The sequence below is a fragment of the Petaurus breviceps genome, unplaced genomic scaffold (assembly GCF_028583685.1).
Source record: "Petaurus breviceps papuanus isolate PSGF00001 unplaced genomic scaffold, PetGlider_PUasm1.0 98, whole genome shotgun sequence".
Taxonomy (NCBI): domain Eukaryota; kingdom Metazoa; phylum Chordata; class Mammalia; order Diprotodontia; family Petauridae; genus Petaurus; species Petaurus breviceps.
The window spans coordinates 45,693,984-45,720,123 of record NW_027187460.1 but is presented as its reverse complement, the minus strand read 5'-3'; the positions used below and the strand labels follow the sequence as shown (position 1 = coordinate 45,720,123).

The window sequence follows — 26,140 nt, the reverse complement described above, 5'->3', positions numbered from 1 at the left end:
TTTACCTCCCCCCCCCGCCATCTCTGCCTTGTAGAATCCATAGTTTCCTTCAAAGTTGAGACATGTAGCCTTTCCTGAATCCCAATATCTAGTGCCCTGCCAAGAATTAGAACTCTACTTCTCTTTGGCAGATTTCTTATGACATACCATTAATTTCTTCTGAGATGACTAGACATCTGCTAACCAATTACTGCCAGACTGCCCCAAAATTATGTTCTACCAATGTACCAAACTTCCTTTTCCCATTTCTGTCACTAGATATGACCTACTTTGATTTCCTGCTACCAGTCCTGACATTAGTCTTCTCCTTTCATCTTTCTATTGCTCATTGCTCTGCCTTACCCAAATCAACAGCTCTGCTTTGGTAAGTATGGCAAATCTCTTTCTCATGCCTGTTCTGAATTTTCCCATTCTCCACTAAGCCTGGTGTTCTGATGTTATAGGCCTTTAGTTTTCTTCTATTTGTGCCTTCTTTGTCAGCCACATACCTCTATTTCTTATTCCTATTTTCATGCTCTCTCCTATATTTGAAGAAATGGCACATTCTCCATGTCCTTTTTAGCAGGAATACTCATAATATTATATATTATGGTACATTTATATTTTCATAAGAATTTCTAAAATTATTTCAATTCTCATAACTTGAGACCTATACTGCATACCATGGAACCACAATAACAATCATATTCAACAATATGTTTATACTAAAAAATCTGTAATTTCATTCCTGTTAGTATACAAACTAGATTAACTTTTAGAATTGCTAGTGTAAAAACAAAATAAAACATTATTTTTTTCTCTAGTCAGCCTGATGAGAAGGAGCCTTTGTGAACTAGCCTAGAGTGATCCTATCTAGTCTATTACAAGGCTTAAAAGTGGCTCAACTTGTAAAGTCTTGTTATAACCTATCTTTTGCTGGCATTGATTTAGTAAACCTAAAGCCAATGTGTATCATGACAAATGAGAGAATATATTTAGTGGAAATTTAAAAATAGATTTCAGGAAGAAAATTCTGAGAAGGTGGCAGGAGTGGAGGTTCTATAGGGGCAGTTCCCCCTCCAAATATTACAATTCGTTTTTGTTCAGCCATTTCAGTCATGTCTAACTGTGACCCCATTAGGGGTTTTCTTGGCAAAGATACTGAGATGGTTTGCCATTCCCTTCTCCAGCTCATTTTACAGATGAGTAAACTGAGTCAAGCAGGGATAAGTGACTTGCACAGGGTCACATACCTAGTAAATATCTGAGGACACATTTAAACTCAGGTCTTTCTGACTTCCTTACTCCAAGCCTGGTGCTGTATCCATTGTTCCACCTAACTGCCCCAAATATTGCAATAATGCAATTAATAAGCCCATACATGCAGAAAACTTACCAATGCCTATAAAAGAATAAAAACCCAGGGCAAAGCCATTTTAAAAGAAACAAAATATAGTTGAGAATTAATTCATAGGCCATTCATTTCTGGTAATAGCTTGTACATTCTTCTCCTACTTGCACAACACAATGAATGACTTCTGTTTTTCTGAATACCAGGGCAGCTATGTACAGTAGACAGAGCACTGGGCTTGGAAGCAGGAAGAACTCATCTTCCTGAGTTCAAATCTGAACTTGATAGATAGATAGTAGCTACATGGCCCTAAGTCAATTAACTGTGTTTACCTCAGTTTCCTCATCTGTAAAATTAGCTGGACAAGGAAATGACAAACCACTCCAGGACCTTTGTGAAGAAAACCCCAAACAGTCACAAAAAGTTGAACACGACTGAAAAATGATTGGACAGCAGCAGTTCCCAAACCCCAAGTGTCACTTTAGGTAATGTCTTTTGGAATTGGTGCCTTGGCAATGGGTGTGGAGAGGATGGGGCAAAAGGGAGGAAGCTATTCCAAGTACACATAACAAAGAAATAACATAATCAGATGTCAGAATTTTAATATGAAAGAATAAAATTTTCATGTAGCAAGGAAAACAAATAAATGACACTTAAAATTATAAGGAGAGCCAATCAGAATAGTGTAGGTGTACTCTAACTCTGTGGTTACATGAAATAACAGGAAAAATTAGAATATGATATTTCAAAGAGCAAAGTAGTTCATCTGTAATCCCAAAACAATATAGCCTGCAAAGCTGAGCCTAAATAACAATAAAAGGAATTGGACATTTAATAAATGGGAAGAATTTAAATAATTCCTTCAAAGGAATCCAGAGGTTTTCTTCCTTCCTTCCTTCCTTCCTTCCTTCCTTCCTTCCTTCCTTCCTTTCTTCCTTCCTTCCTTCCTTCCTTTCTTTCTATATTATTTAACATGTGAAATGGTCAAACAGCTAATTTTAATAATCATGGCTATTTCTTCTCCTGACATTCACTGGTGTTGTTTGTTTATTTTTAATAGATAATATTAATTTTACCTATGATCTAGCAATTTAATGTCTTAAGTTTAAATTGACTTGGACCAACTTTGGACTAGCTCCTCAAATCACATTTCTGGCTAGTTTTGCCCCTCTTATACTTCCCTCTAGGAAATATGAGACTATAGCTAATATATAACTTGGTTCCAGGCAATATAAACCATGTTCCTTTTACCAAATAAAGGCAAAATGGTCCTTAGTTCCTGTGTAAACATTCATGATAACAAATCATGTTGAGAATAGAAAAGCCTTTTCATTACTGATAAAAAAAATAGAAGAAAATGTGGTTCATAAGCCCATAAAAATCACTTTAATATGCTCCCTTTTCCAGCAGATCCCATTTTTTCATTGGGGCCATATATCCTCTCATAAACTCAAGAAAACATTGGTTTGGACTCCATTCATGAGGGAAATTAATTTGGGATTGATAAGAGAGACAACTTGCTCACCCATACCACTCCTGCCCTAGAGATTCATATAGTCATTTAAGGGACTGCTCTAGCCAGCTCAATTGTCAGCTGGAACAAAGAAATTTGTGGTTACTAGAGAGGCAACCTGCTGTGAATCAGACCTGAATTTCCAAATAAGTCCCAGCAAAGTAATGGAAAAAATTCAGTTCTTTATTTTCCCCATGTCATGACTTCGTTTCTTGCTAACCCACCTTGAAGATAATATGAATGAGGGTTTCTGAGTTCTAAAGTCAGGAACCAGGCACTCAGAGAGACTTCCTTAACAGATTGCTTCTCCAAGAAGAGGATGACCACTAACAGGATCATCAGCCTGAAGGTGGGAGACTAAAGACATTAGAGAGGGGCAGGACAACTAGACCTTGATAATCATCCACAATACTGTTATGAATTGCTCAGACAGTGAACATGATGATGAATGTAAAAATATCTGTTGAGGAGTCTCACATAGGATCTTTACATTCTACGGCCGGAACAATGATAGTAATGGGCTCTCTTTGTTCAGTTTTTTTTTTCCTATTCTGTGTTTTCTATGGTGAAGCTTCTCCTTAGCACCCAGACTACAGGAAGATACAGAGCTATAAATGAAGGATCATGCTCTTTTGTCACTTTATCAAGTTACAAAAATCAAGGAATTACCTTGATGAATGCTAGTGGCACAGTGTACAGAATAGAATGTTGGGTTTGGAGTTCAAATCTGTACTCAGATACTTACTAGCTATGTGACCCTGGGCAAGTGACTTTACTCTATTTGCCTCAGTTTCTTCATCTGTAAAATGAGGCGGAGAAGAAAATGGTAAAATTCCAGGAGCTTTGCCAAGAAAACCCCAAATGGGGTCATGAAGAGTCAGATATGACTGAAATGACCCAATATATACACTAACGATGTACAAAGACTACTAGATCGATAGGAGGCAGCCCTGTAATAAAGGGGTTTGAAAGCCAGAAGATTTTCCATTTGATACTAGAGGTGATAAGGAACCATGGAAGTTTACTGAATGTGGCAAAGATGAAAAATACCCTTCCCTACCCCACTCAGGATACTGAAGAATACTGAGGACACAAGGATAAAATGTATAAGGCGCTGCACTCAGCAGTGCCAGAGCAAAAGCTACTTTAACTTCTCTATTAAAAATACTGTTTCTAAGGCAGCAGTGATACTTTTTCATTCCTTGTCTTCTTAGGTTTCTCTGAAGTTTTTCAAACTGTCAATCATTCTTTCCTACTGGACAACTAGTCTTCCTTAGGCTGTATTGTTTGACCATTATTTTTCATCTATATCTTTAATTTATCCTTCTCTGTCTGTGGAGTTCCTCAACTGCCAAAACCTTTAATGTAAGTCTTCTCCCCAAGGATTTGTCCTTGGTCCTGCTTCTCTTCTTTATACCTTTTCTTTTGGCAATATCATTTACTACCATGGCTTAAGTTATGACCTGTATATAGACAGGCTTCCTTTGAGTTCTACACCTCTGTCTTTGACAGTTTATAATAGGGCATCAACATAACAATGTTCTACCAAGACTCAATATCCTTAAAACTGATTGCTGTCTTTCCTTCTCCTCATCTTGACTACCTTTTGCCCAGGTTCAGATGTTTATGGCCTTGAGATTAGTTTTGAATATTCTTCTCTCTCCTGTCTCATATCTGGTCAGTTTATAGATCTTGACAAAGTTATCACAAGATCATGGTGATGGTCGTCTAGGTGAATGTGAACACTTTCAGCAAATAATCATCCTATCTTTGTTTGAAATCTTTATGAAAAGAAAATCACTGCTCTATGAGGAAGGCAATTCTAATTTTGAAAAGGTTTTAGTGTTAAGAAGTTTATTTTTTATTTTCAAATTAATATTAGTTAGCATTTCTACAGCACTTTAAAAGTTTGCATTTTGCTTTAAAAATATTATCTCATTCTGTCCTAAAGGACAAGGCTAGGAAGTAGGTGCTTTTATTATTTCCATTTTTAAGATGAGGAAATTGAGGCAAAGAAGTGTCTTGCCCAGGGTCACACAACTTTATAGTAAGTGTTTATAGCAACAATGAACTTAGATTTCCTTGGTTCCAAGTCCACTCTCTTCATACTGCACCACTTAGTTTACTTTAATGTCCTTCTCCCAGGACTCACAGGAAAAAAATAAAATTCAGGGAACAAAGCAGTTCACTAAACTCTTCCCCATCTTCCTCCACCTTTTTAGGCCTAAACTTTTTCTGTTAGGATTGGATTAAGAACAAAATCTAGGCCTCAAGAAATTGGATTAAACACAATACTGGGATTTAGAAAAGAGAAATATGTCTTCCCCTTTCCTTTGAAGGGATTAGGATAACTATTGTCCTAAAAGAAAGAAGTCTTCTAGGAAGTGGGGATCTGAGAGGTGTTCATGGAATGAATTCCAAGATTAAATGATTATTGTTTTAGGATGAAGTAGAAAAATATTAACTTTTAACTTACCCTTTGTTAGATTTGGTTTATTATTTATATTTATTACTTGATTATATTATTTATTATTTCTGTTTATTATGATTTGTTATATTCTAAGATTGCCCTTCCTTGTTAAGGAATCCTATAAATATTACTTCAAAAATGTAAGAGAGATAGTTGTGTAAAGGCATGAGAGGATTGGGTCTGTATGAACCAGGGGCGAGGAACCTGTAGCCCTCTAGGCCCTCAAGTACAGCCCTTTGACCGAATCCAAACCTCACAGAACAAATCCACTAAATAAAAGAATGTGTTCCATAAAACTTGGACGCAGTCAAAAGGCCTTACCCAAGGACCTGTAAGGACATATATGGCTTTGAGGCTGCAGGGTCCCCACAATGGTATGGACATTTCTCTTAAGCAGAGCAGTGTTAAAATTTAAACTAGTTTTGAATTAGTAAAAAATTATTTTTCCATGTTCATACCTGTAACTCAGAGTACAATATTAATATATTTTTCTTTGATAAGCTAAACAATTCTTTAGATATTGTTTGATCAGGGCAGCATACAAAAGAACTACTGTGCCCATAGATCTGGAATTTATACAACAATCACATTAGGTTTTTTTGGCTGATGTCATCTGCCATGACTTGTTTTTGATATAACCATATTGACTCTCTACAATAATATATCCTAGAATTTGCTACGAATTGAAGCTAATCTCACTGACCTCTACTGTAAAGATTCTATTCTCTTCTGTTTTTGGAAAACTAGGTTATTAACCCTACTCCCCTGTAATGACATTTTTCTTGCTCTCTATGTTTCAAAGATTCTTAACAGTGGTTATGCAATAACATCCTCCATTTTAGATCTAATGCATCTAGGCCTGCAGCCTAAACTTATCAAGAAGACAGGGGCTCCCTTATTACCAAATAACTTATTGTGGGTTTACATCTTTGTATTAGCCCTTTGTGTTTTATTTTTTACAATCCAAAGTTTATTCTCCTTTCCAGAAAAATAAAATAGAAACAAATAACAGTTGAGTAGTTCTGATTTCTGTCACCCATTTTCATTGTCCTAGTCCTTCCTTGATCTCCTTCATTTAACCATTTCAGAAGTCCTTTTATTGTCCTTAGGACTTCTTGTAACCCTTAGTTCATTTTGAGATAATGTGCTCCTGATTATTTTCTTACATGATCATGTCACACTTTTGTATTTATTCTTTGATACTTGCCTTTGCTTCCCTTATCTATTCATGTCTTTAAAAAAAATCTAATTCTGTTGTTAAGTTTCTCGTGCATGCATATTGGTCTTTCAATACAACTCACAAAGTGAGAGAAAGTAAGATCCTAAAATTCTAAAATAGAAATCAGCCTAGGATGGATAAGAAGATACAAAGAGAAACAACCTCAGTAAAGGACAGAAAAGGAGTTGTGCCTGCATTTCCTCTCCTTTTGTATCACAAATTCTAAGAGAGTATATTTTCTTTCAGGGTTCCCATCATTTCCACTCCCAGCAAACAGATGTTTCCTACTAAGGACCAAATAGTAAAATAAAATACATTTATATTATTACTTCCTCTATCTTATAACTGGTTTGGTTTGGTGGATAGAGTAGTGGATCTGGAATCAGGAAAACCTAGTTCAAATCTGTCCTCAAACATGGCCCTGGGCATGTCACTTATTTTATGTTTGTCTCAGTTTCATCAACTGTAAAATGGATAATAATAGCACCTACTTTCCAGAGTTGTTGTGAGGATCAAATAAGATATTTGTAAAGCACCTGACATCTAGTTGATGCTACATAAATGCTTGTTTCTTTCCTTTCTCTTCACCTGATCCCAGAATAGTCACTAGAAGTTCACTAGCTAAACCCAGATTGGAGCCAGTCCTGACCAATAGCTTGCTTGATCCAGACCAGCAGTGGATCAACCAGGCAGCTGAGACACCATGTCCTGCATGTGAGAAAATGACCAAGAATTAGTTTGAAGTTATTCTCATGGACCAGATCTCATGTGGAAGGATTTAAAACAAGTCATAGGTACACAAGCTGGAGTGTTTGTAGCAGGATCTATATTTAAATAGATATGATTTAGGATTTGACCTACTTCATTTCTAGAGAGACTACGATTTCTACCCTTGTAGAAAATAGTTGGATGCCTGTGATTGGGCAACCACTCTTTTCTTTTACTATTATCTAAAGAGGTATTGGTCTAGAATTATTCTGCATCATATATTTGTAGTTTAGGGGTATAAATCTAATTTTGGGAACTAGGGCAAAAGCAGAGGTAAGGATAAAAGCTAACTCTTAGCACCTCTTAGCTAGCTCAATTCTCTCTCTCTCTCTTTGTCTTTGTCTCTCTTTCTCCCTCTCCCTCTCTCTCTGTCCAAAAGCTTATTATGCAAAAGACAATCACAGGTATCGGGCAAACATAGCAGACAATAAAACAGAAACTGGAGAAGTTTTACAAATTAATTTAAACAATGGAACACATAAGAGGATGAGATCTTTTTGACTTGGGAGGGAGAGGAAATCTTAGTTCAATCCAAGAGAGAAGGATTTTACCCAAAGGGAAAGCTACTACTTGAAGTCTCTGAGGGTGCAGGAACCGGGGATCAAGGGTTACAATGGGGGCAAGATGGCTAACTTCCCCCTCATGTGTGTGGATCTCAGGAGCTCTTTCATTTGCTATTCAAAGTTGAATCTTGAATTCAATGAATTCTCACACTATGTCCTATCAAACTTGGCTTCTCCCTTCTTCTGTGTCTCCATTAATCACGATTCTCACATTCCTCATATATATAAGCAACATTATAGATACAATGGTATCTTAGTCATTCAGGAGTCATGTTCCCTTATATGTAGGCATTGTCACAGAATTGTTCATGGAACTGTTCAAGTCTACGTGAGTCAGGGGTATTATAAGTTCATAGTAATTTAAGGTTTTGGCTGCATTTTTAATATCAAAATCTTGTTTTTACATTATGTGAAATTTCCCCTGTATCTCTCCCTCTGCTCCTGGAAGAGCTGCTGTTGTTTGTCCTTAGTTCTCAAAGAGGACCATGAAGTGAATTGGATTTAAGTGAGGCAGGGCTGCATGCAAAGTCACCAGCCTCACTTTCTCCTCCAGAGTCATCTGGGTCCAGTGGTGAGATACAGAGCAGGATGACTGGAGATGGCCTTGGGTGAGTGGGAGACCTTGGCCTTTTTAAGCTAAAGTATTTCCCAGGTCTCAGTTTGACTGAGGCAATGCTCATTCATTGATTAAGGTAAGGTAAGAAATGAGGCAGAGAATGACCCCTTTTTGACAAGGTAAAGAGGTATTCTCTGCCTAGAGAGTTATCTCTTTTAATAAAGAGTTTGAAGCTGTTTCCAGGGACATGCAGTTTTACTGTCCCTCACTGGTATCCTCTGTCTCCTGCCCAGAACTCAACATTACCATATTTTAAAGTGTAGTCTAGAAATACAAATCTTTTTATCAGATACCATCTTCTTAACCAGTTGTTCGCTTCCTAAATCCATCTGGTTGTTATAAAATCTTGCCTTAAATCAACAACATTAATGAAATGTTTATATTTGCCCTTAAGGTCAGTTTCTTGCTCAGGGCTTCACAATCTGTAGCATAGTTCCTAGATTCTTTGTGGTTGTATCATTTCCCTTTTCTCCTCTTAGGCATACTTGGGGACTTAACTATTGATCTTTAATTCTCCTGAGTTATCACTGTCTTCATCTCAGTTGCTAAAACATCTCCCAAATGTCTGCCCTCCTCTTTAGTCTCATTACACATCTTCCTTCATTCTATCTCTGCAGCCAGAATAGCCTTTCTCATACAAAGTTATGGTCACAGCACTGCTCTGCTAACAAATCTTCAGTGGCTTCTTATTGACTAACTAAATATGTTCAAAATGCCTTAGCTTAAGTTGTTTCTTTAGAATACCTCCTTTCCCATCTTCTTCTGCTGACTTTCTACTCATTCTCTAAAGCTCCTCCTCTGGGAATGAATGCACCCTTGATCCTCCTTAATCAGGAATGGACTATCCCCTCTGGGTTTATACAGTACTTTGTCTTGTACCTCTCTGGCACACTTATCATATACTGTAGTCTCATATTTCATCTATCTATTTTACTCTCTTATTCTTTAGTAAACTATATGATCACTGAGAAGAGTAATGGCATCAGATCTAATCTCTATATCTCTGCTGGCACCTAGCACTATACTTTGCATACAACAGATCAATTAACCAATCAGCAAGCATTTTTAAGGGCCTACTATATGATAGGCATTATGCCAGATGTTCTGTATGTTGCTACAAAGAATGAAACAACCCATAACCCTAAGCAGCTTATTTTCTAATGGCAGAGATGACTACACACACACACACACACTGCAGAATAATACAACATATGCTGAATAAACACAAAGAAAAAATACAACGTACTTAAATACTTATAATGAATGAATGTTTGCTGCATATTTATATAAAGAAAATTATAAAAATAATACTTTTCTGTAACATGAAATAAATTATTCCCTTACTTCTTTCTATTCACACAGAGTTTTATATATTCACAAGTTATAAGAGATATTAATAGAGATTTTGCTTTAGCTGGAATTTACCTTTACATTCAGGTTGTCTTCCCGTCCAACTTCCATTGGCTAAACAAGTCCTTTCTTCTGAGCCATGAAGGATATAACCAGTCTCACAAGAGAAGCGGACAACACTCTTGGTCCTAAAGTCACTCTCCTGTCTGGAACCATGACCTGGAATGCCTGGATCCCCACAGGAACCAGTCACATCACCTAGAATCAAAGAGGGTTTAGAATGTTAAGTTTTGACAAAACAAGGTGATCAGTTGAAATCATGGCATTTACTTTCTATTTGATCCATGTCTTATGTGAAGAAATAAGCTGAAGGGATACAATGGCTTCATAAAATAGGGTTCCTATTTTTATCCATGTTTGTGAAATTTGGAGGCATTCAGCAGGCAGCATATGTTTCAAGAACATTCTAGGTGCCTACTTAATGACAGAAAAATTATTAAATGTCAATAGTTCTGTATATCATGTGACTTTGATAGTTTATTCATGATTTTTCTCAATTTTTCAATTATATGTCACTTCTTATTAGTTAGCTAAATTCTAGGAAATGGAACTGACATTTATATGGGGCTTTTAAAGCCTGTAAGATGGTTTACATATATTATCTACCTTGAATCTCATAACAACCCTATGAGGTAGGTATTACAGTAATTATCATCTCTATTTTACAAATGAAGAAACAGAGACTCATAAATGACTTGCCTATAGTCACGCGGGTCACAAATGTCAAAAGCTGTATTTAAAGTCATTCCTTACATACTCCATGGTCAGCACTCTATCCACTACATCCTGCTAATGTCTAGATACATATCACGTAGTCTAGAATTTTACTTCATAATTCATTGCTTCATTACTCCTTAAGCAAAGATGATTGACATTTACATACTTACTCTATATGTCAAAATGATTAATTTGTAAAAAGTAAAGTTTAGGCATCCTATTTTGAATACTATTTTAGAAAAGAAATGGTCTATGGTTAGGTAGTCATTCCTTCAAAGCCCAGCATTAAAAATTGATTTGACTCTGTTACTTCTTAACTCACTGAAAATCAATTGCCCCTTTCAGTTCTTTTCTGTCACAAGGAGAGAGAAAGAGGGGGATCTAGCTGTATAGCTGATCATAAAGAATGGGTTATGACTTATCAAAGGATTTTGGTGGACTGAAAATAACTTTTCTAATAGGATCTATATATAATATATATGCTATCAAATGAATGAATGAATATATACATTATATATACACATACATTATGTATGTATATAATACAATATACATATACATATATGTATATATGTACATACACGTGTGTTTGTAGTTTTGTAATAATTTTAGACTCATGGGAACATTTATCTTTTTCAAAAATATAAGAATTTTGACACAACTTCATTTTGCTATGTGCTTATTTTAATACAATAATTGTGATGCATATTATGTTGAGATGTACAATGTAGTTAAAAAAAAATGAATGAAGTTCCCTCATGAGCTTTTATTAGCTTTTAAGAATAGTATAGAAGAGATCAACAAGTGTATTTTTTTACATTTCTCCTACAGTCAGGGGATATGTAGTAAATGTTTACCAAAAAACTTCTCTGGGGGGAAAAATTCATCACATGCTTTTTAAGTTTAGTGTGTATTATTAACATTTTCTCCATCACTTCCTCAAGTCCAGACAATCAACAAATAATAAATCAAGCCCTGATTTGTGACATCTACTAATTTCCAAGGTATACATGCTCACAGTGAAAATATATTAGGCTTTACTGTTTTGAGCTGGTTTTAGCACAACTCTCTCCATAGCCTATTAACTTCTAAACTTTCTACCAAGTACCCTTGAAATGGTTAGAGGCCTCAATGTTTTTGTTTTGAATTTATCTTGTCAATGTTTTTGCATATCAACAGTGTTTTCTATTAACGCTTTAAAAAGGCATGAAAACTGATGGACTGTAAGAATTGATTCTGGCTTTCTAAATGTCTGCCCCTCCCCTTGGTCCTCTACTCCAACCCAATTAGTACAATTACATGAGGCAGACAAGGAAAGAGAATAAACATTTATATAGTGCCCACTATGTGCTAGGCTCTGTGCTAAGTGCTTTACAAATATTATGTAATTTAATCCTCACAACAATCTTATAAGGTAGGTACTGTTATTATCCCAACTAGAATATCACTAACCTTAACCAGTTGTCTTTCATACACACGATCATATGCATGTGACTGAATTTAGATTATACATACTAATATCAATGTACATACAAATACAAAAGGATAATGCATGTATCTGCATTATAAAATAATAAATATTTATAAATATTGTATAAATTTATATGATAAATATAATATAAAATTTATAAATATTGTATAAACTATAAAAAATAAATATTTATAATTATTGCTCTAGGGAAGTCTGGGTTAGACAAGTTCTTCACATTGTACTAAAACGCTCAAGATCAGTAATTTTGTCTCAAACATACTAATTTGCTTTTCATATAAAATACGACAACAACAAAACCACCAGGTGTCTGGCCACAAATTATATTTGGATACCAAACTACCTATTTAAACCTGTTGGGACTGGAAAATAACCCAAAACTATTCATGATTTGTCAGTTTTATTACCCCTAGGTAGAAAACACATTTAAGGAAGTAAAATTATCTAGAATCTCTATCGTTATACTACAATTTGTACATAACAGCTCTCTACTATAAATGTTTACACTGATATTGTTTAAGATTTTGCTTCAAGAATTTCTATTCACTTTCTCCCCGTTTCATATTTTAATGGCACCACTTGAATAGCAATTGATCTCAGTAGACTTGGAACATTATTCTTTTTTTTTTTCTTCAAATCAGACCAAGGCTTTTATTTACTCATTTCTTGCATTTAAAATACTCTTTGATGACATCTTTGCCTGAGATTCCTTGCCATAGTCCTTAACAACACAACTGCAGCCAACCACATTACAGGGCTTTCCCTCTCTGTCAGTTTTACAGAAGCCTAACCCATTCAACCAGCTTCTTGTTGTCATCAACCTTGATCAAGCTGATTTGGTGCTCAGCACATAGGGCCTCTACCAACTTGACATACATAGGTTCATCACAGTTGGATGGGCTTGGTGTTTGTCCAAGGCTTTGGCAGCTTCAAGAATTCCACAACCTAGGCCATTGTGGATGATTGTGGTCTTCAGCACTTCTTGCTGAGCAGTGTTAACATCCATTACATCTCCAGCAGCTATGCCTTCCTCAGCCATGGCAGCGGCTCACAGGTGAAGGTAAATCTTAAAAACACCTGGGATCCTCTGCCTCCAGCTCCTCTCAGTGGTGACAAGGAAAAAGCAAACATTGTTCTTAAAACAGAAAATACTTTTACTTAAATTTTATACCAGTTTCAGGAAAAATTCTATCTCAAGTTCCATATTTTTTTAACCAAAAACCTGTACCTCATATCTAATTCTATTTCTGACTATTATTATATATAAAGTTGTGTAGAAGGGGAAAAAAAAAACAGGAATACAAACTGAAACAGGAGAAGGCATTTTGAAGTTTTTTAGAGAGCTTTGGAATTATGGAGAGGTTCAAAGATCAAATATTCAAAAGATAATTTGGGACCCAGGCAGGAGATGATTGGTAGAACAAAATATGCAAACAAATTAGTAAGACAATATTATGAATAACTAGCATTTATCTAGCACATTATATATAAAGCATGTTACAAATGTTATTTAATTTAATTATAATCTCAACAACTATCTAAGGTAGGTACTGTCATTTTCAATTATTTTACAAATGAAGAAACTGAGGCTGAAAAAGTTTAAATGACTGGACAAAGGACACATACCTAGTGAACAAGGTAGGATCTGAACTCAGTTCTTCCTAATTCCAAGTGCAGCACTTTAAAGACTGTGTCATTTAGCTACACAAGATTAGGTAAGAGTATAATAAAATAAAGAAAAGGAAATCAGTGTGGCTGTCAAGGTGTTACCTGTTGCTAAAGAGACTTTTTACAGTATTAACTGTGTTTGAGAGAGTTAAAGAAGTGAGGGAAATTGAAGTCATCCATAAGCTGTTTGCCATGGTAGTTCTGACTGTGAACCATTAGCAATGAAGTTGAGTGAATAAAGCTTCCCATTCTAGTAAGTATGGAAAACAGGGAGAAATCTGTGATGACCTAGATTAAGTATTTCTATTTCTGCTAATGCCATGAAATTGCTATCTATGATCAAAGGGCATTTTGATATTTCTTCTAAAGAATTTGTTCTAGAAGGGAAGGGATTTCAGAAATTCCTCTCAAACCTTCAGATTAAGAGAACAATTTTTAGTATATGTAATAGACCAAAGAGCAATATCTAAAGTGAAAAGAATCTTTTTTTTTTTTGGAGGGGGGAAGGAAAGGCAATTGAGGTTAAGTGATTTGCCCAAGGTCACACAGCTAGTAAGCGTCTTGAGTGTCTGAAGCCTAATTTGAACTCAGGTCCTCCCAGGACTCCAGAACTGGTGCTCCATTTACTGTACCAACTAGTTCTTGGACACAATCTTAATGTTAAGGTTTTTAAATGTTTTTTTTAACAAAACAAAAACTGGTAGATAAGTTTCAGTGTAGAAACCAAAAAGAATAATTACTTGAAAAGGCAGAGGAGAATCCTGATGTATGGCACATTGGAGGATGAGGAAAAGGTCAAAAATAGAAAGAATGAAAACCATTTTGTAGAATTCACCACTGAATACCTGGAGCTAAGAGAAAAAGTTGAAGCTCTTCTTTGAAAAGATTGTTGCTCTGATGAAAAAGCAGCTGCTTAAACTCCAAGAAATAATATTGTAGATCCATAGGTGCTCACAGGTCATCTAGTAAGGGGGTCATGTGGTAGGTGATGAGATTTTAGAGGTAGCTGGTGGTGTAGATGGTAGAATAATTGGCCTGGATTCAGAAAGACCTGAGTTCAACTTCAGCCTTAGATACTTATTATCTGTGTGACAATGGGCAAGTCAACCTTTGTCAACCTCAATTTCCTCAATCGTAAAATGGCAACAACAGCTAACTAGTAGGTTTATTGTGATGATCAAATGAGACAGTATTTATAAAGCACAATGCATGTAGTAGGCATTTAACAAATGTTTGTTCACTTCCCCTTTATGGTAAGGTGCAGTTCTTTTTCAATTTCACAACAAAAGAGCTGTTGCTCTGGGTTCTTATTCAAGATGCACCAGAGAACTTCCTAAGACTTGTTAAAACTGATCACTACTACTTCAGTGACCCACATGGACACAAACACTACTTCCAGAATGAAGCAAGAAAGCAATCAAAGAGATTAAGAAATTTTGGCAAGAAACCTGAGGGACACAGGTAATATTATCCCTGATGCCTCTTAAAGGCAACATTTAATGAAGTAAAAATCAGATTTAAGAAATGAAACATATGGTAAAGAAGATGATGTCTAAGAATGGAAATTGAATTTCTGGAACTCAATTTATAACATAGGGAGCCTCTGGTCAGGGATGGAGTAAATCTAAAAGGAGACTTGTAATAATTCATTACCCTGGGGCCATACAAATCTAGTCAAAACAACTTTAAGCTGAAAAAGAAAAAAAAAGGAAGGAGAAGCCTGTATAAATATGCATAGATACCATAAAGAATAGGTAAAATGTAGGAAGAGAAATAGCAGTAGAGATGTCCAGGAATTTACAGAAGACAAAATCCAAGAAAAGAGCCAGTAATAAAAACCGTTATCTTTAGATGTCTATGTAAAATTGCACAAATTATGGCTAAAAGGATGAAGTGAGATCTTAAATGCAGAAAGGCAAATTTGATCTCACAATTATGACTAAGATATGATAGAATAAGAAACCTAACTATAATATGGCTCTGGAAGAATATAGTTTATTCAAAAGAAACATTACTGGTAGCGGGGTGAGATGGAGGATAAATACTGACTATTAAGAAGAAATAGTCATATTACAAAATTAGTAATGGGGGAAATTATTTTGTGAATAATGAACAGAGGAAGAGATAAGATTGAGAGTGTCAGTGAAATATACTATAGATCACCTAAACAGAAAGACTAGTGAGATTAGTTCAGTGATCATATCACATTTCCAGCAAAGGGCAATGAGAAGGAAGTTTGGTTTGTTGTTGTTCACTTGTGTCTGACTTTTTGAGGTTTTCTTGGCAAAGATACTGCAGGGGTTTGCCATTTCCTTCTCCAGCTCATTTTACAGATGAGGAAACCAAGGCAAGCAGGGTTAAGCAACTTGCCTCGAGTCACACAGTAATTATTTAGGGCCAAATTTCAACTCAGGTCTTCTTGACTCCAGGTCTGGAGCTCTACTTGCTTTGCCACCTATTTGACCCAAAGTTCAGTTATCTAGTCTTTATTTGAGATCTATCTCTGCCTTTAAAATGCAAAGAAGCTAATAATTTATTGGTTTGTCTCATTGATAACTTTATTCTTCAAAGGGTAGAAGGTATGAGGTGAAATCTCAGAAGTGCGTTAATTTGCATTCTTTTGATTTTTAGTGATAATGGCAAAGATACCAAAAAAGGAAAATGATAAAGGTTAGAGAGGCTGTGTGAAAACAGGCACACCGATGCAGTCAGTGGATATGTGGATAGATATAATATACATAAAAATAATTAGGCCTAAACCTAAAAGAAATCAAAGAAATCCTAAAAAAGAAAAGTCATTTATGAACAAAATACATTTACAGCATCACTTTTTTTGCAGTAGCCAAAAGCTAGAAATGGAGATGTCCTACAACTGAGGAATATCTGAATAGATTGTTTATATCAAAGTTATGGCATACAATTGGGCTATAAGAAATGACAAAGCAGATTTTATAAAGACTCTATGGAAAAGCTTAACGGAACTGATGGAGAGTAAAGTAAGCAGAACCAGAAGAACAATTTATGCTATTATCATTATTATTATGAAAATAACAATTTTGAGGACTTTTTATAAACTGATGAAAATGAAATATGTAAAACCAAGAAAATAATTTAAACCGTTAAAAACAAAAATAAACTTTGAATGGTGTACAAATTATGACCAGTATGATTATTAATAATTTAGATGACTCATGCTATATATTAAATAAATGTAACAGATTTAGGATACAGAAGGAAAATGTGTATATTTTTACAAATAGCAACTGAGGGAATTTGTTTTGCTTTATTATGAATATTTGTTACATGATTTATTTATTTTTTTTTGTTTCCACAGGGTGGTGGTAGGGGATAGGAAGGATAGAAAACAGATTTCAGGGATTTTTTTGAGATATGGGAGTGTTCTATAGATGTAAAATGTTCATGTACTTTCAGATGAAATCACTGTTTTATCAGACTTACTTTAACTTCTACTTTGTTACAAGTGATCTATTATGAAGAATGAGTAATTTGTAAATGTATGTATTATAAAAATAAAATACACCAATAAAACTTTTTTTTTTCAAATATGGAGCAACCAACAATTTAAAATCCTATTCTGGAATGAATTCTCCCCAAAAGAGAGGACTTGGTTGCTGAAGCAGAAATGATGGGAAACTTGGAAGGAAATATCTGAGTTGTAGAAGAAAGTCAGAGATACTCTAACACTTGCTTATTGGAGACATGATCTCAAAGGATCTATAAAAGGTAATTAGAATTCCATGAACTAAAATTCTAAAAGGGAAATAGAATCAGAAGGGATATGAAAACTCTTAAGAATTAAATTATAATACAGTGAAGCAATTCTGATCAGGAAGAAAACTGGTCATTACCTAAAAATATTAATGCACAGAGAGCTCACAAACCAACTTAAGTTTTTTTTGTGTGGTTTTTTTTTAGAGAGGTAGTGTAATAGAGCACTTGACCTGAATTCAAGAAGACCTGAGCTCAACTCTGCTGTAGAATGTTCCTAGCAATGCGACCTGGGCAAGTCACCACTCATCTGTATGGGGACAATAATAACACTGCCCACCTAGGGTTGCTGTGAGAATAAGATGAGAAAATATTTTAAGGGACTTTGCAAATTTTAAAGCACCACATAAATTATAGCTATTGTTAATAACAAATGTAGTAATTAATTGTTATTTTAGAAGCAAGGGGTGGTGTGATAAAGGTGTGGCATAGTGCTCTAAGATATAAAAATTCGAAGAAACAAGAAGAGTTGGATGAAATAATGTAGAGCAAAATAATCAGAATCAAAAAACCATATGAATGATTATAACAATATAAATGAAGAAAACAAATAATGAATAAATAACAAAGCAGTGAAGGTCTTGGGAGAATAAATAATGAAACCATGTTCCCACCACTCAGGAAAGAGGTGGAATAAGCGCTTAGGAATGTAGTATGCAGTGACAAATGTTGTCGCTGCTTTAGATGAATTTGCTTACTTGTTTTTCATTTTCATATTTTCACAAAGAAGGTTTCAGAATGAGATGGTGATGGTGGGGTCCTCTAGAAATGAAGGTAGGATAGCACCAGGAAGGATAAACCTGATGCTAAAAAAATAACCTAAGAAAACAATCACAAAAGATTTTGATTTTTTTTTTTTTTGGTTTCAGTTATAGCAGAGAGGAAAAAAGTAAGATCGAAGAAGGGGTGGGCCTGCTACTTGGTGCAGATAGAATGATGAAAGTATATGAGAGAAAGGACACAAAAAGATTACTTAATTTTCATTTTCATTAATTGAAGGTAAGTAAAAAGATAGGAAGAAAACACCTACTTCAAGTGAAGAGTACTAGTCATGAGTTCCAATGAATGACATCCTCAGGTACTAAAAGACCTGGAAGATGTTATTTCTGAGCCACTATCAGTCAACTCAATAAGCATTTACCAAATATTTACTACATGACAGGCACTGTGTATGCTAGCAGAAGCAAAAACAGAGTCCTTTCTCTCAAGGACCTTACATGCTAATGTGAGAAGATCACTCAGAAAAGGGAGATGAAAATGCTGGTGGTAGAGTGAGGGGGACGAACCCACAGGAGAGAATGGTGATGAAGTCCACAGAATAAAGGGTGGCTGGTCTGGACCTTTCTACAAAATGGAGATTCTGGGAGAAACTCATCAATAAGGGAAGGGGACTACAGAGGCAAAGAGAGAACACAGCACACCAGTGATCTTTGGAAAATTATGGAAATGAGAGGTATTATCCAAATGGAGAAAAGCAAATATTATTGTTTTTTTTTAAAGGATGGAATATGCAAACTATGGACTAATGCACTTAACTTTGATTCCTGGCAAAATTAAATATAAGGGTAACAAATATCTAGTAAGAAAGTGACAGTAACAGAAAACCAACAGGAATTCATGAGGAATAGATTATGTTAGGCCTATTTTATTTCGATTTTTGATAGGGCCTACCTAATCTGTTCCCTGTGCACGTGTGCTGTACTCACCCAATAAATGCTTCTGGGTTTTGTACTTGAACTGTGCTTTGTTCCCTCTGTTCAGGCAGATGCTGTACCCCAATTAATTATTTTGTCAATTAATCAGTTGGCTTTAGTGACCACTGAGCTCTCTTCCAACTCTGAAATTCTGTGCTGTCAAATATAGATTTTTATCCTCCAAGTATAGTAGTTTGGAGAGGAATCTTTTACACATTAGTTGCTTGTTCCAGGGGAATGTTTGTGTGTGTATGCATAAATATCTACATGTTTAGAGTAGACAGAGTGTTAGACCTGGAGGCAAGAAGACTTGATTTCAAATTTGGGCTCAGATTTTTATTAACTATGGGAACATAGGTCTCTGTTTCCTCATCTGTAAAATGAGGACAAATAATAGGACCTACCCTCCCAGGGTTGTAAGGATTAAATGAGATAATATCTATAAATTTCTTTGCAAACCTTAAAGCACTAAGTAAATACTCTGTGGTGTGTATAATATACATATGTTTCTGTCTCAAAAGTAGAATGCATTTATCTCTCTAGTTAACTTGTCAGGAAAACTGAATGATTTTGTTACTTGTTATGAAACTAAAACAAAAAAAAGTCAGATTCTTTCATACATTTATAGTAAATATATTGAATTTTCCTATGATATAATGACTTTTTTGATCTACTACTATATGGAATATGAAGATAAAGTATACTACTCCCACGTATTCCTTTACTAACTCTGACTTCATAATGATTATAATATATTGATTTAGGAATGCAAGTGGCATTCATACTGTAAAAAGTTAGTATCTGAATCATGAAAAGGCCATTACAGCAGAGTAGGTCAGTAATCAGCACACTAAGATTTATGAGATAAGCCACAATCAGCTCTATTCTCTCTATTAGCCTGGAGAAAGAAACTATTGGCCCTCCTGGAAAGATAAACCCATCTCAGAACTTTTCCCATTCCAAATCATTATTTGTTCTCTTAGTCTAGAGTCTCTATGAGGAACTTTTAGCAGCCTGAACTTTGGGAATCTAAGCTATTGAAACAGCTGAAAGGTTATCAGATACTCTCATCACTGAACTTAGAATTCTACAATCTCAAGTTGGAAGGGAGATTAGTAGCTAAAAATCTAATTTATACCTAATCAAGAAAGAATTTCCTTTCTAATATACCTTATACCTAAATAGCTACTCAAGCCTCTATTTAAACATCTCCAGGGATCAGAATCTACTATTTCCCAAGGTATTCCCATCTTACTTCTAGATAGACCATTTATCAAAGGAGATAAAAAGTCATACCTACCTTAGCCACTTCTAAAGGATGCTGCAAGTTTAAAATATGGTATCATATGTATATATGTGTGTATACATATACACAAATATACATATACACACATATATGCATACAATATGTGTGTATATATATATAAAAATATATTTGAAAACTGCTAAATAAATATAAAGTGTCACTTAAAACACTTCGTTGCATTTATTCAGTCTGCTACTCTTTATGAGTACACACTGGACTACAGATACTTGTTGTATGGTCTTGGGCTAATCACTTAACTCCTGTCACCCTCAGTTTCCTTATTTGTATAATAGAAACAATGAAAGCATTTACTTCTCAGAGTTGTAAGGATCAATGAGACAGATATAGCACTTTGTTAATCTTAAATATGGCATATAAATGCTATTTTCTTATAAGATTGAGGGCCCAGTTCAGGGTGGCTAGGTGGTGCAGTGAATAGAGCACTAGCCCTGGAGTCAGGAGGACCTGAGTTCAAATCCAGCCTCAGACACTTGATACTTACTAGCTGTGTGACCTTGGGCAAGTCACTTAACCCCAATTGCCCTCCCCCCCCAAAAAAAAAGGATTGAGGGCCCAGTCCTTGGACTAGTAGGAAATATCTTTAATACAATAGGAGCTACACAAGTAAATATAACTTAATATTTGAATAAGAGGTTATATAATATATAATGAATACATAAAATCACCAAAAATTATTACCAATACAAATAAAGAAATGCAACAATATTTATATATGGATAAGCACGAGATATACAGAAACAAATACAGAAGGGATACAAGATAAAGGCCTCAGCTCTTAGAACATGTCATCAGAATATCAAGAATATTTTTAAACGTGCATCTATATCTTTCTTTATTAAGACATTGTTATCTTGAACATGTTTATAAGTAATGAATTAACTCTTTAGTAAGTACTTAAACACATTAGACATTTATAAAAGATAACTACATATATGTGTGTATATATACATACACAATATATATGTATATTGAATAATGATAAAGTTGGAGAAAAAAGAGTTGAAAAACTGTTCAATTTTGTAGGCAAGGGGTCAATTTTTAATTAAACTCAAAAGGCATATATTAAGCACCTATACTTAGAATCAATCACTTATTTCCTTCAAAGCTCAACTAAAGCATTACATACAAAGGGCTTTCCCCATTCCACATTTCCTAGTACCTTCTCTCAAATTATCTTGAATATATTTATTTTGTATGTACTTATATATGTACATTTCTTCTCCTGGGTTTAAATTTAACCTCTTTGAAAGTGGGGATGTTTTCTTTGTGTTTCTGAATCTCTGGTGCACAAAACAGTATTTGGATCATAGCAGATAATTAATAAATAATTTTGATTGGTTGGCTGATATTGGGTATACAGAATACAAAAATCAAAGAATTAACTTCATTGACTAAATTCTGAAGAGACTTCTGTATAGGAGAAAAAATAAAAATAATAAAAAGGTATTTCTTTCATAGTAATTGCTGCCATTAAGAAAAATAGAAAAGTTATTTTCCTATTAAGTTTTAAAATGAAAACTTATAGTGCAAGTTAAACATCTGAAGCTTTATTCAGTGGACAAATATGACATTTTTGAAGATTTATAGTCCATTGAGAATTAAGGTACAAGTAAGTTGTAGTTTCAAAAGGCAAATTTGAGCTAAATTTGTTAGCTTTAGAAGTCAAAGAAATAAGGTTTAATCCTAAGAAAAGCTACTGTATTCTTTGCTAAGTTTCTAGTGAAAATATATTAAAGTCAAATTTCCTTATTCTAGGAGAGAGCACTTTTGTTCATATAAATTTTATTCCCAGTATAACTCTTTATATCAGACATCTCACAGGTTAAATCATGCCAGTAATCTATTAAATCATATTTTCCATATACCAAGATAATAGGGGAATTCCACTGGATTTGTATAAAATGGATTTTTATTTAATAAAAATGTAAGATTGTTAGTTTTTTGTTTGTTTTGTTTTTGTTTGATTTTTGGCTATTTCTGAGAGAATGAAAACAATTCTTAAAGCATGAAAGTTTTTCTAATACATATCTTCCACCTTTTCAAAGCAGTACCTGAACAATGAGGCTGTGATCCACTCCAGTGTCCATTTAATTGGCAGGTACGTGCTGATTGGCCAAGAAGGGTCCGTTTTCCTGTACATGAATAATGAACGGTAGAACCAAATGTATACTTCTCTCCAGACAGGATTGCATTTGGAGGAACGCCTGGGTGTCCACAGTCAATCACTACAATACATAATTATTGAAGATAAAGAAATATTTTAATTACCAATCAAATGACTTGAAACAAAACATTTTAAAATTATATTGGAAGCATGATTTATTTTTACACATATAAAACACAACTGTCTATCTGATATTAAGCTATACCTTTTCCTTAATAAAGGGTATCATAGTAGTTATTCTTCTAAGCATCTGCCCTCCACTAAAAGTATTGTTTGTAGTGGAAAGAAAAGCATAGGAAGCAGCCATAACCAGGTATCTTAAACAAAGGGAAAGATGAATACATGTTTGCTTCCCCAGGTGGGCCCATACACCTGTGTGATGTATTTGTGAACAGTCCTAAAATCCCACAATTGTGGGGGATATATGGAAAAAACTGTAAGCCTTTCCCTAATCCTATATGTAGATATTTTTAAAAAATAATTTTGGAATGTAAAGACAAGGGGCAAGGTGGGTGTGGAGCATGGTGGATAGGACATGCTTACTTTCTTAGTCCCAAAGTCAAAATGGGAAAGCCTAATACAGAGAAGATAATTAATTACCTATCAGTCTCAATACTTTCCATCAGTTATAAAGACTAGCTGAAGACAAAAGGTGAGTAACTAGCTCTAAGGTAATCACTGGAAGAAAAGGGCATTGAAATTGTTAAATTTGCCACTTATTCTAAACATATCAATGTTGTGATTTTTATTTTGAATATTTTGAATGAATCATACACTTAAGGCCAACCCAGCACTGACCCACTGGTCACACATTTCCAATTTTACTCTCTCAACCCTCCTTCCCCCAATCCTTCTCCACTTCCACACATACTGTTATTTAAAGAGAATAAACTTTGTCAGTTGCTATCAGTTTACTGAAGCTGAAAAGTTATAAGCAGATCACTAATGTTTAGACTGCAATGACCTGGAATAAGAATGCAGGCTGTGGGGTAGCTAGGTGGTTCAGTAAATAGAGCACCAGTCCTGGAGTCAGAAGGACCTGAGTTCAAAACTCGCCCCAGACATTTAACATTTACTGGGCACATGACCTTGGGCAAGTCATTGAACCCCAATTGTTCTGCCTTCCCCCATCCAGGAAAAAAAAAATTAGGCTGAATCTTTCTGGGAAACCAAGTTGATTTGTAAGGGACCCTGATGCAGATCCAGAAACTGCATTATTTTGTTTGAGTTAAAGTTTTCTGTTTTTTCCACTGTGAATCTGGGCTGTAAGAGACAACATAGTAAATCCTTGTGTATATAATTATGTCTTTGAAAACTCACCCTTTTGCATAACTAACCCTAATGTATTCTCTTAACAGAGGATCAGATCTTGCAGAGCAGTGTTAGTAGGAAGTGAAGGTTATATAGAACTGAAGGATTTGATCCTGTGAAACGAAATGAAAATTGGGTAGAAGTCCAGTAAAGATCAACTCATCCATACGGCCTCCTTTCTGATTTTCTCTTGAGACACACTCTACCAGTTAGCCTAGCTCACCCAGTATAATGTGTTCTTATAAGCCTGACTCCTTCCAAGAAGACTTTCCCTCTCATATCATCCCTGTATTGCATTGAAGGGTGGAGATAGTGTGATGCCTCATGTACTATAAAGTGAGTGGGACAAAAAGGGAAGGGAAGCAAGAAAAGAAGAAAGGAGGGAGGCCAATAAGGCCAGTATCTGACAATGTATGCACATCATAAACTTAAAACCCAGTCATATTGCACCATGTAGCAATGGATACTTAAGCCAAGAGTAGTCTGACAGATGGGTATAGTTAGAACCACATATTATTTCATGACATATGTTCTCCCCCAAATTTTATTGAAAGTAAGTACTTCTCTTAATGGAACCCATTATTTTTAATTTAGAATGGTATGTACTAAGATATGGAACAGGACAAAAAATGGTAGCGCAGTGATCATAAAGAATAAATGCCAAGTCATGAAAACAAAACAAAAGTTAATGAGTCCCTTTATGTTTTAGACTTATGACTAAGAAGCAATATAGAAAAAGAATGATCTCAGTAAAATATATACATACCACATATAAAAATGAAGTACTTTTCTTGGAACAGGACATTTTAAAAGAAACTTTAAGGGAAAGAGGGAGTAAGCATCGATAAAGCACCTACTTTGTGCCAGACGATGCACTAATTACTTTATGAATATCTCATTAACCCTGTGAAGTAAATGCTATTATGATACACAATGGACAGCTGAACAAATTGAGAAAGAGGTTAAGACTTGCTCAGGGTGGCACAGCTAGTAATAATTGGAGGCTGGATTTGAACTTGGGTCTTCCAGCCTTGAGGACAGCTGCTCTATCCACTTTATACTACTTGATGATTTTTTAAAAATATTCTACATGACACCTTAGCTACCATCTTACATAGTTCTAAAACAAACTACTTGACAATTTGGGTTAAAAGTAATTCAAAGTGGGCGGCTAGGTGGCACAATGAGTAAAGCGTGGGCCCTGGAGTCAGGAGGACCTGAGTTTGGTTCCGGCCTCAGACACTTAACACCCACCCAAAAAAACTAGCCGTGTAACCTTGGGCAAGTTACTTAACCCCACCTGCCCTCCAAAAAGGCCAAAAAAGAAAAGTAATTCAAAGCACTAAAAAAAAGGGGGGGGGGGAGTTCAGCTAGGTGGTGCAGTGAATACAGCACTGGCTCTGCAGTCAGGGGGACCTAAGTCCAAATCTGACCTCAGACACTTGACACAGTTACTAGCTGTGTGATCTTGAGCAAGTCACTTAACCCCAATTGCCTTGCCTTCTCCCCTCCAAAACAAAAACAAAACATAAAAAAAGATCTGCCAAAATAGTTGTTTAGATTGTAGACAAACAACTGGTTGACAGACTGAACACACCATATAGATCATGCAGACACAGCTTGAATGAATATTGTTTCAACTTCTAAATTTTATCAAGTGCTTGAATCTTTAAATATATTTGAGGAATGAAACCATTTCTAAAGAAAATATTACCAAATAGTATTCATTAGCTGTTATAACGTTTTAGTATTGTTAACTAATTTTAACTTACAATCTTCTCAAGACTCCGGTAGTTTAGCCAAATGGTAGTACTAGGTATTCACCATCTTCCCTTGCCATTTCACACCTCCTTGAATTTGCATATAGTCTCCTCATGTAATCTATTGCCATTTTTATCTTTCTTTATGGTTTAGTTTGGCTAACAGCTACAAATTTAATTCAATATCTAAGTCAACTCAATTCAAATGCAGGTTGTAGTATGGGCAGTGCATTTCTCCACACCACCATCATGTATTTCCCTGGCTAATAATGTTTGCTACTTCATCAAATTGTCCTGGACCACACTGTCTGAATCTTTCTTAAGCCTCATCA

At 35.1% G+C, this 26,140-nt stretch overlaps 1 protein-coding gene across 1 annotated transcript in view; it reads right to left on the bottom strand.

Moving 5' to 3' along the window:
• CSMD3 (CUB and Sushi multiple domains 3) overlaps window positions 1-26,140 on the bottom strand; it is a 795,885-nt gene that overhangs the window by 65,203 nt on the left and 704,542 nt on the right. Inside the window, exons 48-49 of the mRNA XM_069081309.1 lie at window positions 22,625-22,798; window positions 9,905-10,087 (exon numbers count right to left, since the gene is read on the bottom strand). Coding sequence (XP_068937410.1) covers window positions 9,905-10,087; window positions 22,625-22,798 — 357 coding nt within the window. The remainder of the gene's footprint in view (window positions 1-9,904; window positions 10,088-22,624; window positions 22,799-26,140) is intronic.